The sequence below is a fragment of the Monodelphis domestica genome, chromosome 2, assembly GCF_027887165.1.
Source record: "Monodelphis domestica isolate mMonDom1 chromosome 2, mMonDom1.pri, whole genome shotgun sequence".
Classification (NCBI taxonomy): Eukaryota; Metazoa; Chordata; class Mammalia; order Didelphimorphia; family Didelphidae; genus Monodelphis; species Monodelphis domestica.
In genome coordinates, this window is record NC_077228.1 from 112140168 (window position 1) to 112155677 (window position 15510).

At 41.5% G+C, this 15510-nt stretch overlaps 1 protein-coding gene across 1 annotated transcript in view; it reads right to left on the reverse strand.

The window, feature by feature from the left end:
- Nucleotides 1-11784: 11784 nt before the first annotated feature.
- The window catches only part of PIGR (polymeric immunoglobulin receptor), a 32226-nt gene continuing 28500 nt past the window's right edge, over nucleotides 11785-15510 (reverse strand). The window contains exons 7-11 of the mRNA XM_007481294.3: nucleotides 15327-15447; nucleotides 14513-14634; nucleotides 14254-14382; nucleotides 13632-13690; nucleotides 11785-12925 (exon numbers count right to left, since the gene is read on the reverse strand). Coding sequence (XP_007481356.2) covers nucleotides 12827-12925; nucleotides 13632-13690; nucleotides 14254-14382; nucleotides 14513-14634; nucleotides 15327-15447 — 530 coding nt within the window. The 3' untranslated portion in view covers nucleotides 11785-12826. The remainder of the gene's footprint in view (nucleotides 12926-13631; nucleotides 13691-14253; nucleotides 14383-14512; nucleotides 14635-15326; nucleotides 15448-15510) is intronic.

Below are 15510 nucleotides of genomic sequence, written 5' to 3' on the forward strand. Positions count from 1 at the left end.
TTTCTTTTTCTGATATGGGGTTGTTTAGGTAATCTATTTCTTCCTCTGTTAGTCTAGACAATTTTTATTTTTGTAAGTATTCATCCATATCACCTAGATTGCCATATTTGTTGCCATATAATTGGGCATAATAGTTTTTAATGATTGCCTTAATTTCCTCTTCATTAGAGGTGAGGTCTCCCTTTTCATCTTGGATACTGTCAATTTGTTTTTCTTCTTTCCTTATTTTAATTAGACTTACCAGTATTTTGTCTATTTTATTTGTTTTTTCAAAGTGCCAGCTTCTAGTCTTATTTATTAAATCAATAGTTCTTTGACTTTCAATTTTATTAATTTCCCTTTGATTTTTAGAATCTCTAATTTAGTCTTCATCTGAAAATTTTTAATGTTTCACTTCCTAGTTTTTTAATGTGCATGCCCAATTCATTGACCTCTGCCCTCCCTAATTTGTTAACATATGAACTTAAGGATATAAATTTCCCCCTGAGTACTGCTTTGGCTGCATCCCATAGGTTTTGAAAGGCTGTCCCATCATTGTCATTTTCTTCAATGAAGTTATTGTTTCTATGATTTGTTCTTTAACTAACCAGTTTTGGAGAATCATATTGTTTAGTTTCCAATTAATTTTTAATTTACCTCTCCATATGCCCTTACTAATTATTATTTTCATTGCACTGTGATCTGAGAAGGTTGCATTCATTATTTCTGCTCTTTTGCACTTGTTTGCAATGCTTTTATGCCCTAATACATGGTCAATTTTTGTGAATGTACCATGTGCTGCTCAAAAGAATATGTATTCCTTTTTGTCTCTGTCTAATTTTTCTAAGATTTCATTTACTTCTCTTACCTCTTTCTTATTTATTATTTGGTTTGATTTATCTAGTTCAGATAGATGAAGGTTCAGGTCTCCCACGAGTATAGTTTTTCTATCTATTTCATCCTTGAGTTCCCCTAGTTTCTCCTTTAGAAATTTGGATGCTATGCCATTTGGTACATACATGTTGAGTACAGAAATTTCCTCATTGTCTATACTGCATTTTATCAGGATGTAATTACCTTCCCTATCTCTTTTAACTAGATTTATTTTTACTTTGGCTTTGTCATATATCATGATTGCGACTCCTGTCTTCTTTTTATCAGTTGTTGCCCAATAGATTTGGCTCCATCCTCTTAGTTTCACCCTATGCGTGTCTACCTTCCTCATGTGTGTTTCTTGTAGACAACATATGGTCGGGTTTTGGATTCTAATCCACTCTGCTATTCGCTTGCATTTTATGGGTGAGTTCATTCCATTCACATTCAGAGTTATGATTCCTAGCTGTGTATTTCCCAGCATTTTGATATCTACTCCTGGACCTGCCTTTTCTTCTTTCACTATTTCCTTCTACACCAATGTTTGTTTTTAGTTAATCCCCCTAGTTCCCACCCTTATTTTATTCCCCTTTCTACCCCACTCCCTTCTTATTCCCCCCCTTATTTGCCTTGAAGTCTTTCTAAAATGACCCCCACCCTCTCCCTCCCTTGTACTGCTTCCCTCCCCACCAGTCCATTTGTTACCCTTCTACTCCCCTATAAGGAGCAAATCTATTCTCTGCCCCAATGGATTGGATTGTTCTTCCCTCTTTGGGTCAATTTCAATGCACGTAAAAGTTGAGTATTTCCTGTCTCTGACCTCTTTACCCTTCCAGTGTATTGATGTTCTCCCCCCTCCCACCATGAGCTTCTTTGTGACATGAATTTACCTCCTTTTGTTTCTTTTCCCATTTCTTTTAGTATTAACCTCTTTTTTTAGCTCTAGTTGTGTGTATATATATATATATATACACATTTTTGTATGTGTATTTTTGCATACAAATACAAATTTGCATACAAATACAAAAAAATACAAAAAATATGTATTTTTGCATACATATATCTATATACCTATTTATGTCTTGTCATTTCATCCTATGCAGTTTGTCACTGTTCCCTCTAAGTGTAATTGTTCTAGATGCCCAGTTGAAAATAACAATTTTTAAGAGTTACCAATGACCTCTTTTCTTATAGGGATATATATATCATTTTAACTTTTTGGGTCTCTTTAAAAAAAATGTTTTTTCTCTTGTTTTGTTTTTCTCTTTTTTCCCCCCTCTTTTTAAATTACCTTTTAATGATTCTCTTGAGTTTTGTGCTTGGGCATCAAAGTTTCTGTTCAGGTCTGGTCTTTTCTTTACAAATTCTTGGAATTCTTCTATTTTGTTGAATGACCATACTTTCCCCTGTAAGAATATAGTCAGTTTTGCTGGGTAGTTGATTCTTGGTTGTAAACCTAGTTCCCTTGCTTTCCAGAATATCATATTCCATGTCTTTCAGTCCCTCAGTTTGGATGCAGCCAGATCCTGTGTTATCCTCACTGTGGTTCCATGGTGTCTAAATGACTTCTTGGTAGCTTGTAATATCTTTTCTTTGGTCTGATAGTTCTTGAATTTGGCTATAATGTTCCTGGGTGTTGTCAGTTGGGGATTAAGTACAGGAGGTGATCTGTGGATTCTTTCAATCTCCACTTTTCCCTCTTGTTCTAGAATATCAGAGCAGTTTTCTTAAATAATCTCCTATAGTATTATGTCCAGGAATTTTCTTTTTAAATTGTCTCTCCTCGAACAATTTTCTAAATCCTCTGTTTTGTGAATGAAATGCTTCATATTTTCCTCAATTTTTTTTTCATTCTTTTGGTTTTGTTTTATAGTGTCCTGATGCCTTGTGAGGTCACTTAATTCTAGTTGTTGTATTCTGGTTCTTAAAGACTGGATTTCATTCCTGGCTTTTTAGTCATCCTTCTCCTTCTGGTCTGATTTTCTTTGGAGGTCATCTTTCATCTTCTTTACCTCACCTCTCATCTCCTTTGCCTCATTTTCAAGCTGGTTGATTTTGACTTTCAAGACCTATTTTCTGTTTCCAGATGATTTATCTTAGTTTTTAAATTCTTTTCCCAATTGTCTTCAGCCTCTCTTAATTGTGTTTTGAATTGCATTTTGAGTTCTTCCAAAGCCTGTATCCAATTCACTGGGATTTCTGTTTTATTACTTGCCACTTCCTGTGTATTGTTTGTTTTGGGTTCATTGCCTGTGCAGAAGCTGTCAATTGTAATTTCTTTCTTCTTTTTCTGTTGTTTGCTCATATTAACCTCTTCTTTACTCCCCATATTTGTCTGTGTTCTTGCTCCTCTCATTTTTTTGGTTTTGGGGCTTTCTGTCAGTCTCCCCTCTTGGAGCTTTGTCAGATCTCTCAGTGCAGTCTATGGGGGAGGAGTATTGGAGTTTGAGCTTCCCTGTCCTCTGTAGGCTTTTGATTTGATTAAAGTCTAGCCATCAGTTAGAGAAGGGTGTTGGAACTTGGAATTCCCTGAGGTCTGAAGACTTTTCATGGGATTAAGTTCAGCTGGGTTGGGCCAGATGTGCCCTGAGGCCAAAAGCTCCTGGAAGGCTGGAGCAATATGGAAGGTGTCAGCTGTTGTGACCAGGCTGCCAGCTCTTCACTCCCTCTCCAGCTGCTTCCCCACTGCCTCTGTTCGATGCTCTGAGCCTGGCACAGCCCTGCCCACAAGGTACACCCTCCAGACCAACGCCTTTGCCTGCCCAGAGGTTCCTGCTGCCACTGGAGGCTTAGCACTCTAGGTGGGGGGGGGAGGGGTCCTGGGACCTTCCCTCTGCCTTCCCCCTAAACCCAAGTATTCTCAAATTCCAGATTTGGGGGGGGCATACCTTTTGAATTGTGTCCAGCAGGAAGGTTCCCCAGCTCTATCTTGTTGTTAGGTTTGATTTTCAGTCCCCTAGGAACATTTAGTTTGTAATCAGTAAGGAAGGGTTTTCAGAGGTCTGAACTATTGCTGCTCCTAAGCTGCCATTTAGACCTGGCATTCTATCCTCTGTACCACCTAGTTATCCTCTAAGCTATAAAGTTCTCATTCTATAGATAAGGAAACTAAGACCTAGAAAAATGAAGTTATTTGACCAGGTCACTGTGACTCCAAGTTCAGGATTATTTCCACTGCACCAAGTTATTCATCTTTGATGACTATTAGCAATAATTTTCTGATTGGGTACCCTGCCTCCTCTCTTCATCCACTTTTTAGGCCATCATCCATTCAGCTACCAAAGGGATCTTCCTCTAAGGCTCAGATCTAATTACACCACTCCACCCTTATTCAATAAACTGTAATGGCTCCCTATCACTCTATTATCACATATAAAATACTCTGGGTGGAATTTAAAGGATTTCCCAACCCAGCCACTGCCTACTTTTCTGGTCTTTCCATTCTACTTCTGTCTACATATTTTTATAATATAGTCATAACTATCTTTTTCTGCCCCTTCAAAATGATACTCATCTCCCAATTCTCTCCCTTTCTACTGGCTGTCCCCCATTCTAGGCATGCTTTTCCTTCTCACTGTTACTTTCTGGCTTTCCTCACTTCCTTCAAGACTAATATCAAATTCCACCTTTGCAGAATGCCTTTTCCAGTCTTCCTCTACTTCCACCCTCCACCAATGCCTTTTCTCTGATATTACTTTCTATGTTTTCTGTATATAACTTGGAATGTATGAGGAAGACTGGCCCCTCTGGTGGGAGGGCTTGTTGAGTCCTTTTCAGGGCTGCTTTGGTGTTCATCTCTCACCCAACTCTCATCTGTGACTCTAAGGAGCTATAGCATGAGCAGGGACCACATCTTGGTAAAACCATCTGGGAAAATGGACTAAACCAGGTTAATGGTGACCAATAAGCCTTAAACCCACTAAACCCCATTGAGTTAGGGATCATGTGAATCATGTGAAGACTTCCCCCAGTGGAATGGGCAGAATAAGAACAATTTGTTCCAATGGCCATGGAGGAAACTAAAGTAAGAATGCCTAGAAGTTGGTCAAAGCCATCCACTGAACCTAGGCCATAGCCAGTCATCTTGACTTTTGTCTTGGCACTGGACTTGAATGACTCTAGAAGAAAGAATGAGGCTGATGACTTTGTGCAACTCTTCCTCACTTCAAACCAACTCATGTGCAAGTGACACCACTTTTTGACATTATTTGAAAATGAAGAAGGTTCAATAACAATGCAAATTGCTTATAAGATGTCTCCCCCATCAGATATGAGTGACATGAGGGCAAGGACAGAATACAATACTGTGTATTGGCTCCAAGGCAGAAGAGTGGTAAGGGCTAGACAATGGGGGTCAAGTGACTTGCCCAGGGTCACACAGCTGGGAAGTGTCTGAGGCCAGATTTGAACCTAGGACCTCCCGTCTCTAGGGCTAGCTCTCAATCCACTGGGCTACCCAGCTGCCCCCAACAGGAATTCCTCTGTATCCCCAGGGCTTAGCAAAGAACCTGCCATAGAGTAGGTACCATCTGTCCTCTGATTCTTCTTGGTACCACAAAACTATCTATTTTGTGTACATTGTGATCATTCTCACTAAAATTCCAGGTGATACTTGAAGATCTAAAGAGAAAAACCAGGGCAGGGAGGGACTTTAGAGCTGTTGGGTTTAAGTAGATGTTGACCCAAGCAAGCATTTTATGAATTTGGAGGTAACTTTCATGGGATTCACCATTTCCCCCACATTTATTTGTTACATGGAACTGAGAAAGTCACCTCCTTTTTCTTAGTCTCCTCAGCAAAATAGGGAGAATGATCCTTGATTTCTCTACCTCTAATTCAGTCCATTCCAATAAGGATTTATTATTTTATCACTGTCATAATAATAAAAAAATCATGTAAGCTTTAAAGACCTTTAAAAATAGGTGTAGTCATTATTTTTATTACTCTCAGCTAAAACCACATCACAGAGACAACCCAGTAGGGTTAAGCCTACTCTGTAGAGCACAAAGGGTAATCAAGAGGAAAGAGTGCTCTCTTGACCCCTGACCCTGCTGCACCATTGTCAATGGAGCAGTTTAACCCCAGAGACTACCCAGATGAAAAGACAAAGGACAGTCAGTGAGTGGCAAAGAAGCATTTTTGGCATTGTTTCCAGGCCTACTTTTAGCTTTGGATGGAAAGTCTAGCTGAGCTTGTCATGGGGTTGAGGGTGTCCCTAGAGGGCAGAGGGCATGGGGGAGGGTTTCAGTGTGGAGCTCCCTCAGGGGGTTTAATGACTGGAATGTGTCTTCAGGTGCTTTGGAAATAATTCTTCTTTTTGCATGAGGGGAAGATTATATATTTAGAAAACAATCCTGGGTTGACTTTAAGCTGCAAATATGAATAATATGGAAATAGATCTTGATCAATGATACATGTAAAACCCAGAGGGGGAAGGAGTAGGGGAGGGAAAGAACATGAATCATGTAAACATGGAAAAATATTCTCAATTAATTACTTGAATTTATTAAAAAAAAACCATTCCTGTCTCATTACATATAATTGTGAACTCAGTTAATGTCTTGGGTAGCTTTGCCCCAGTAGGGAAGGCAGTAGGTAGCAGTGAGAAGGGAGAGCATGCCAGGAAGGGCATGATGGGTAAAGATAAACTAAGGAATCAAGAGTTACTGGAAATGTTGAAATAGAGCACCAATGGCCACAGAAAGGAGGCTGAGGCTTGACCAAAGGTTTTACAACAGACAAATGGAGTCTGGCCAGGGAACCTGGGCTGAATGGATTCTAATGCTGGCATGCAGTGCTCTGGGGAGAAATGAATCCTTCTGAATTTGGGCAGAAGCCAGGGCCCAGTGAGCTGTCCAGAAGCCACCAGGAAGGAGATAAAAATTAAGCTCAGAAATCTAGTCAGACTTTTTTACCTGCATTTTTACCTGCAATTTTACCTGCATTAATTTGTAAATAATGCTTTTGATAAACTATAAACACAGGGTAATATTTCCATCAATTGCTCCTTTTCTTTTGAATAGTCCACATTTGTTGTTCTATGGGTTTACAGAACTTTTGGTATGGAAACTCCCTCCATAGATATAGTCCATTAATTCATCTGAAACTTATGGTCTTTTAAGAGTTAATTGGGAAAAGAAAAGGTGAAGTGATTTGCCCACAGTCACAGAAGAAGGACTTGATTAAAGTCTTCCTGACTCTAAGTCTAGTACCATGTTGCTTCTTCTCCTTGTGAATGTATCATTTGACTTATCATCATCATTCTGGTCACCATCATCATTATCATTATCAGACAACCCTGTGAGATATTTTTATCCAACCATTTTACAGCTAAGAAAACTGATGCAAACAGAGGTTGCAGCTTGCTCTGTCACATCACTCCAATACTAAGTGTCTGAGGCAGGATTTGAAACCCGATCTTTCTGACTTCAAATTTAACACTATTAATTAAAATTAACACTGAGATCATAACCATCTCAATACTTATTTGAACATTCCAGCTATACATAACAAGAGCAATTTGGCTCTTCTCTCCATTAAATGATAAGAGCACTGGGCCCAGAGAGAGGAAGACATGAATTCAAACTTAGCTTCAAACACTTACTAGCTGTGTGACCCTGGGCAAGTCATAGCCTCTGTTTGCCTTAGTTTTATCAACTGTAAAACAGGGATAATAACAGCATCTACTTCCCAGGGTTATTGTGAGGATTAAATGAGATAGTATTTGTTTAAAAAAAAAACACTTAGCATAGAGCCTGGCATATAGTAGGCACTTTAACAAATTCTTCTTTCTTTCCTTCCTTCCTTCCTTCCTTCCTTCCTTCCTTCCTTCCTTCCTTCCTTCCTTTCTTCCTCTTCCTTCCTTCCTTCCTTCCTTCCTTCCTTCCTTCCTTCCTTCCTTCCTTCCTTCCTTCCTTCCTTCCTTCCTTCCTTCCTTCCTTCCTTCCTTCCTTCCTTCCTTCCTTCCCTTCTATCTTCCTTTATTTCTTCCTTCCATGGTGCTACATAAGAGTTGAGTATGGTTGTGTGAGTTGGACAAGGCACTTAAGCCTGTTTGCCTAGCCCTTGTCCTTCTGTCTTAAAGTTGTTACTAAGACAGGAAGTAGGGGTTAAAAACAAAAGATTTGAATATGGCACTCTCCAGAAGACCTTGATTTCAATTCTGGCTCCACCACTTATCCTTACCTATGTGATCATGAGAAGATACTTTGGAGACTCTTTGGTCCTCTGTTTCCTTATCTCTAAAGTTATGTCCCTTCTGTATAATTGAAAATCTTTTATCCTAAAAAAGAACTACATTTCCTGGGAGCCCACTGACTTCCTGTCATTATGTACTTCCTATAGACAGGGGATAAATATTGAGTTGGCTGTGCTGCTCGGCCTCTTTTTGGCCCTGTTGGTGAGCATGGTGGTGGTGAATGGGGATTTTGAAATGGCTAATCAGTCATGGGCACTTGGTCTTTATTTTGTATCCTCTGTTTTCTGTTTTTTTTTTGTATCCTCTTTTATTTTGTATCCTCTTTATTCTGTTATTTGTAATGATCTTTAATAAATATCCTAAGATGTAACATTTTAATATTTGATATTTAATTTTAATTTTTATACTTCCAACTTAAAATTTATAGCTTCATGAATCTTAGTAGATTGTCTTCATGGGTGTCTGCATTTGAAAAAACCCATTATCCAGTGGTTGTGATGAAGGATTAGAGTAGGATTTGAGCAGAGGTTCTCTGTACATATCCATCACCACCTCGTATCCAGAAATAACAGTCTTGTCTAGTGTGTGGCAAAGAACAGAAGTAGGTATGGACCTGAATAGTAAACATCTCACAGGAGCACTGCAGGGGGATTTGGGGCAAGATTTTTGGGCAAGTATGGTTTCTATCCATTATGTCCAACATGTTCAATAATTAAATGATCAGCCTGTTTATCAACTAAGAACCAACAACCAGAAATTTAGATTATAAAACTCATAACAGACCCCAGAATAAAATAATTTGAGAGTTCAAAGGATTTCAGTTCAATCCAGGCACAGAACAATCCCTACTAGAACATAATGTATAGGTTGTTCAGAGAGGATTAGCGCCTCTGCTATGAGAGCTTAAAGAATCCTTTTGGGGGTTGTTCATCCCGCTTTGGTCTCCACCTCTCACCCAACTCTCACTTGTAGCTCCCAGAAGCTACATGTAGCATGCACAGTGGCCACAACTTGATAAAACCATTTTGACAAATGGGCTGCACCAGATTGAGAGCAACCAAGAATCTTCAAACCCATTGGTGAGTTTGAGGGGGGTATCTACCCCAGGTATGTGAAGACTTCCCCTGCTAGATGAGAAGAATTTGTTCCATTTGCCATGAAGGTGGCCGAAGGTGTTGTGAAGTGCCTTAGAGCTTGGTCAGACTTTGAAGACACCAAGATGACCATCCATTTCATTCTGGGTCATCACCAGTTGTTTTGACCTGTGTCCTGCCACTGGACTTGGATGACGCTAGAAGAGGGAGTGAGGCCAATAACTTTGTGTAACTCTGTCTAACTTAAACTCAATTGATAAGCAAGGCAAGACTTCAACCTGTGATGCCAGTGGTCCTCTCCAAAATGAAGGATAAGCAATAAGATTGCAATATAATTGATATATTTGACTCCCTTAACTTCAGCCAACTAGTTTCCCAACCTACTAATCTTTATTCTCTGACTAGCAAATAGTCAGGGGTCTTCCACCTTAGTACCCTAATGGTTTTCAGCTTCTCCTTAAAGACCTCTAAAAAGGGGGTGTCTACCACTTTCCAAAGCAGCTCATTCCACTTTTGGACAGCTCTCATTATTAGGAAGTTTTCTCCTGATATCAAGTGTAAATTTGCCTCTACAATGCTTACCATTTGTTGCTAGTTCTGCCCTCTGGGACCAACTAGACCAAGTCTAAATTCTCACTTGCATGTCAGTCCTTTGGATTCTTGAAGACAGCTCTCAGGCCCCCATTAATCTTCTCTTTTCCGGGCTAGACATGCTCAATTGCTTTAATGGCTCCTCCTATGGCATGGACTCAAAGCCTTTTATCATTCTGACATTTTCTAACTAAATAAGATGAACCTAGATTATGGAAAGATTCCAATGCTTAAACCAATTATTCTAGAAGAGTCACGGTTCATTTACGGTCTGGAATCTGGAGATTCTGAAGGCTACCTAGAATTCTTTAGAGGGGATCAGCTCCCTGCCCCCAACCCCAAAGGGATCCTGTCCTCTTTGTACTTTTCAGATAGGGAAGCAGCCAAGCCCTGAGTTACCCCTTAATATTTTGTTTGTTGCACTGGTATTCTGAGAAATGGAGCAGCTAAGCAGTACATTGAATGGAGTGCTAGTCCTGGAGTCAGGAAGACTCATCTTCCCCAGGGTACTGATGAGCTGTGTGACCCTGGGTAAGAGACTTAACTCTGCTTGCCTCAGTTTCCTCATCTGTAAAATAAGCTGGAGAAGAAAATGGTAAACCACTCTAGTGTTTTTGCCAAGAAAACCCCAAATGGGGCCACAAAGGGCCAGACATGAATGAAAAACAACTGAACCACGATAACAACTACAATTCTAAGAAAACCCTGGTTTGCTCTGTGAAGTTTAGCCCACTGACAGAAACCACTAATCAAATTTCACAAAAAGCTAGTCCTGTCACAAAACTTGGCCACTGCTCACTCCAACACCAGGACCTCAAAACTTCAAGGCGGGGACGGCTAAGTGGGGACAGGGTCATATTCTTTGGTTCCTCAATTCAATTATTTTTGACTCCTCCAACTGACTCCCAGAACGAATGTCCTAAACAATAAACTTGAAAGTCAGGTCCCTATCTCTATGCATAGTATCTTTATCCATAGAGGAAAGTTGACAAATGCCCATTAAATTGAGTTGGTGCTATTGAGACAACTAGTGCCGAAGATGGCTCTAGTCTCAACTAACATGTTCTCTCTTATAAGAATAATAGCTAACAGTTTATACGGTCTAACTATGCGCCAGTCACTATGGCACCAAGTGTTTTACAAATATTATCTCATTTGATCCTTTTGGCAGACAGAAGAGGTAAGTAATAGTATTATCCCCATTTCAGAGATGACAAAACTGAGGCAGATAAAGCTTTAGGTGATTTGCGCTGGCTTGCACTACTAGTAAATGTGTGAGGCAGGACTTGAACACGTCTTCCAGACTCCAGGTCCAGCAATCTATCTATCTGTTACCTGGCTGCCAGCTGTTCACTGAGACCAATTGGTTAATGTGAAGGACATGGTACTGTGTATCCTGATGTAGTGGAAAGAATACCGAATTTTACCATTATCTTGTGCAATTGTAGGCAAATCTCTGAACCTGTCTGTGACTTCAATTCCTCTTGTCATTGGGAGTTATTGTTTGGTGGTTTCCAACTCTTTATAACCCTGCTTGGAGTTTTCTTTATCTGGAAACCCTTACCTTCTTTCTTAGAATCAATACTGTGTATTAGTTCCAGGGCAGAAGAGTGGTAAGGGCTAGACCATGGTGGTTAAGTGACTTGCTCAAGGTCATACAGCTAGGAAGTATCTGAGGCCAGGACTTCTCAACTCCAGGACTCCATCCAGTGACCTACTTAGCTACCCCCATTTTGGGTTTTCTCAGCACAGATGAGGAATCAGAACATCCTTGTTTCTTGGCAGTTGGCCCTGGAAATTTTGTGCAGGCTCTTTGTCAAACCAGCTCTGTAGAGTAGATGAGCTAGAGCAAGGGAATTTGAAGGGGTGTAAGGTGGGCATAAGACCTATGGAGAAGGAGTGGTGTGTTTTGAGGGTCAATGGGAGAGAGCCCCTTCAGGGCAAGGACTCTCTTTTGCTGGGGTTTTGTGTGTGTGTGTGTTGGCACTACTGACTGACAAAGATATTAGCGTGTGGAGAATGAACCCATTTTAAGTGCAATCAAAACAATGACAATCATGGACTTTAATCAATCAGTGGCTTGAATTAGTGAAGTATCAGCTTGCTCCCCAAGGAAGCTGCTCAAAGAAAAGCCCCAGATCCATTTATTGAAAACCATCCTCTTCCCCAAAGTAATCAACGACGCTTTCCAACCTGGTTAACCTGTAAGCACTGGTGATGTGTGCTCATTCTTCCCTTTGTCCCACTTCTAGGGGAGATAGGATCCTGATGGAAAGTCCCATAGCATTTCCATCGCCTCTGATTTCACTTTCTCCTTTCCTCTCTGTCTACCTCCCATCACCCTTTTCAGCAATGCTGTAACTGGAAGGGGTGGGTGGGTGGGCTGGTTCCAGTTCTGCCACTCATTAGATTTGTGTTCCTTAGGAAAGCAATTTCTCTTCACTGGACCTCAGTTTCCTTCTCTGTAACATATGGTGGGCGTGGGCTACACTATCTCCAAGTTCCTTTCTAGCATTAATATTCAAGATTTCTCTGAATCCCAACAGAAACATGAACTGGCTAGGGCTGCCCAGTAAGGTGTTAGGGTTTAACATGTGACTAGCAACCTCCTTCTAGGGAATGGATTGAAGTTTCCACAGGAGAGAGGAAAAAGTCCCTTTAATCGGATGAGTTGGGGTGACTGGATGATCTTAGATCCCATTGACTTTTTCAGAAGAGCAGTACAGAGAAGTGGTTTGACTCCCAGTCCCTCTCAAAGCAGAGCAATTCCTTCAAAGTCTTACTTCCTCCTTTCCCTACACTGTCATGGAGGGGACTTGATAGAAATGAAACTGATGTACTCGATTCCCTACCTTCTCAGAACAAAAAGGTGAGGAGGGAGAATTAGACTGGGTCGAGGAGGGACATTAAGCCATAAACCCTGAGTAGGGAGCAGATGGATGAGTCAAGGGAAATTGAGGAAGGCAGATGTGCACACCGTGTGGAGCAGAGAGAGTGCTGGATTACTAATAGGCTTTGTGAAGACATGATCCTAGAGGTGATGGAGATGATTGAGCCAGAGAAAAAGGCAGGATGTAGACTGAGGGATCTGTTAAGCATCAGTGGAGCCATCCAAGGGAATTTCATTGGCTATGTAGTTAGACTGCAGCAGGAAGGCGGTGTAGGCCATATCTGCCTCTTCCTTGGAAGACTAAGGGAAAGACAACAGGTTTCAGTTCTTTTTGTGTCAGGGGATGGGAAGAGTGAGGGAGACCATAGAGTGAAAAAGGCTGAAGTCAGAACCCATGCTTCCAAAGTGCATAACCATTCACTACCTTGTCAAGCCCTGGCCTCCTTGTTAGACCCAGTGCATTGTTATCTTTCTCCTTCTACCCTAATCTGATGAATTGTCCTGTAGGTGAGGGGTTGGAGGGAAGAATAGAGACAGAGTGGGGTGGGGCTGTCTTGGTGATCAGAACATAGAAACCCCTAAAAATACCTCCCCTGGTCTCACTACCCTCTTTTGACCCATGAAGTGGAACAGCTCCTGCTTGAAGTTGCATTGAGCATCACCTTTAATCAGGGCTAGCCTATCTGATCCAGTACCCAGGGGGAAAAGCTACACCACCCAGTCACTTGATTTCTATTCTTGGACTGAATTTTCAGTCTTTTCCTACCTCCTACTCAAAAGGGAAGAGCTAGCAGTAAATGCAGCCCACCTGGTACCCCTCCCTTTCCTTCCTCTTCCCTCCCACACACATACTGTATCACTTCATTGCCCTTAAAAGCAAGATAAGGCTGTTTGCTTTGAATGCTGGTGGCTTATAACGTCCAGAGGTAGAACTGGAAGTTCTAGCTCATGCCTCACTACAACTCCCCCATCCTCTTGTGGTGAAACCTTTAACTTCTCTCCTTACCCTTTTGACTTGCTTAGGTTCTTGGATTTCCTCGGGGTTCTCAGTGGGAGTGATGAATTCTGTAGGAAGAGTAAAGGATCATTTAGGAATTCCCAGAGAAATGTCAAAAATAGAGAAATCTCCCACTTTCACACCTAATATTCCTGCTCTATTTTAGAGCTGGAAATCTTAATTTGGAGATCACTAATTCAACCCTCCCATTTTTTTTTAAACTCCTGCCTTCCCTCTTAGAATCAATATTCTCTGTTGTTTCCAAAGCTGACAATGGGGGTTAAGTGACTTGACCAGGGTCACATAGCTAGGAAGTATCTGAGACCAGACTTGAAACCAGGATTCCCCAGCTCCAGGTTGGGATCTCTATCCCCTGAGACACCTAGCTGCTCCCACCCCTCTCATTTTACAGCTGGGGAAATACTTGGGACAGAGTGGACCCCAGTAAGGCTAGGTGACTTGTCAATGGTTATACAAGTACTATATGGTAGATTTGGCATTCAAAGCCAAGGACCACTGGTTCTGAATCCACAATCCCAGGTTGGCTCCCCTCCAGGATCCACCCTCCCTTCCAGGTTCTGTCCTGCCAGAGAGCATACTCCTGAAGGCTCCCTTGGGTGGAAGGTCATACCATCTTCCCCTCTTAGAGTAGTCTCCTGAGCAGAAGAAGCTCCCATGTTGTCATTGGCTCCAAACTTCCTGGGATTCTCTAACTCGGACATACTGATGTCAGTTGTGTAACTTCCAACTGAAATTCGATCTGTCCAAGAAAGCAGAATTAGGTGGAGGGAGGCAGGGGGATTTAGGTCTATCTTTGCTGAGTCCTTTATCTCCACTAGTGTGGAAGAGTTTGTGGGTTGAGGTATTGGGGACCACCATGGTGAACTCACCACTGAACCTCCGCCGTCGGGCTTTGACTATTCCTAGTGCCAATGCACCCACGACCAACACCAGAGCCAGAGGCACCAGGGTGGAGACCACAACTTTGGAGCCTCCACTGTGTTCCTTGGTACTGGAATGAGAAAGGCAGAGAGAGAATTTGGTGGGAGATGGGGCTGGCAATAGGTGGGAATGGAATGGTAGAAATAGGGGGCACTCCAAGATGATTGGAAGGCATGTTTGAGGTGAGATTTCTATCTCCCAGTGCTTTGAGAATATATTAAATAGATCATGATGGCCAGATAGGTTCTTAGGGATCACTTAGTCCAAATACCTCATTTTCACAAAATACTAAAGACCAGAGAGATGAAGATCAATCACATAGGTAGTGATGGCATAGTTGGACATCAAAGCCAAGTCTCTAGACTTTGAAATCAGTGCTCTTTCCTTATCCATCCAGCCAATTCTCCAGAGCTCTTATTTTAACTGTGGCCCCCCACTTCCTCTGTTGGCTTGGCTTGAATAGAGCTTGTACTGTCTCTACATTCTGAATCCCTTTCTTTTCCCAAGAATTGAAATGATTCAAAAATTAAAAATTTCCCAATTAATGGTAGGGTACCATGAAGGACCTAATCGGGGCTTCCATGCTTTCAGAAAAGGACCCTCTAAAGCAAGGATTGAGACCTTGGGTATAGCTTTAAACTTTTTCATATTCAAGCTAGGAGGCTGAGGAATTCTCCAAGAGATCATGGTCCCTTCATGTCACCCTGCCTGGGACCTGCCCCAAAGTAACCTGCCCTTAGTGAAAAGAGGGAATTTGCTGACCTCCCTGGATCTGGAGCAACTTCAATTCCTTTGCCTCTGACATCAGACTTCTCAGCATCCCCACTGGAACTAGCATCTCTGTTTAGCACAGAATTGGCTGGCTGGACAGCAGTCTTGGTGGCTGGAACAGAGCAGAGCTGGTTACATATTACAGATGACACAGAAGAGAAAATGGCCACCCTTA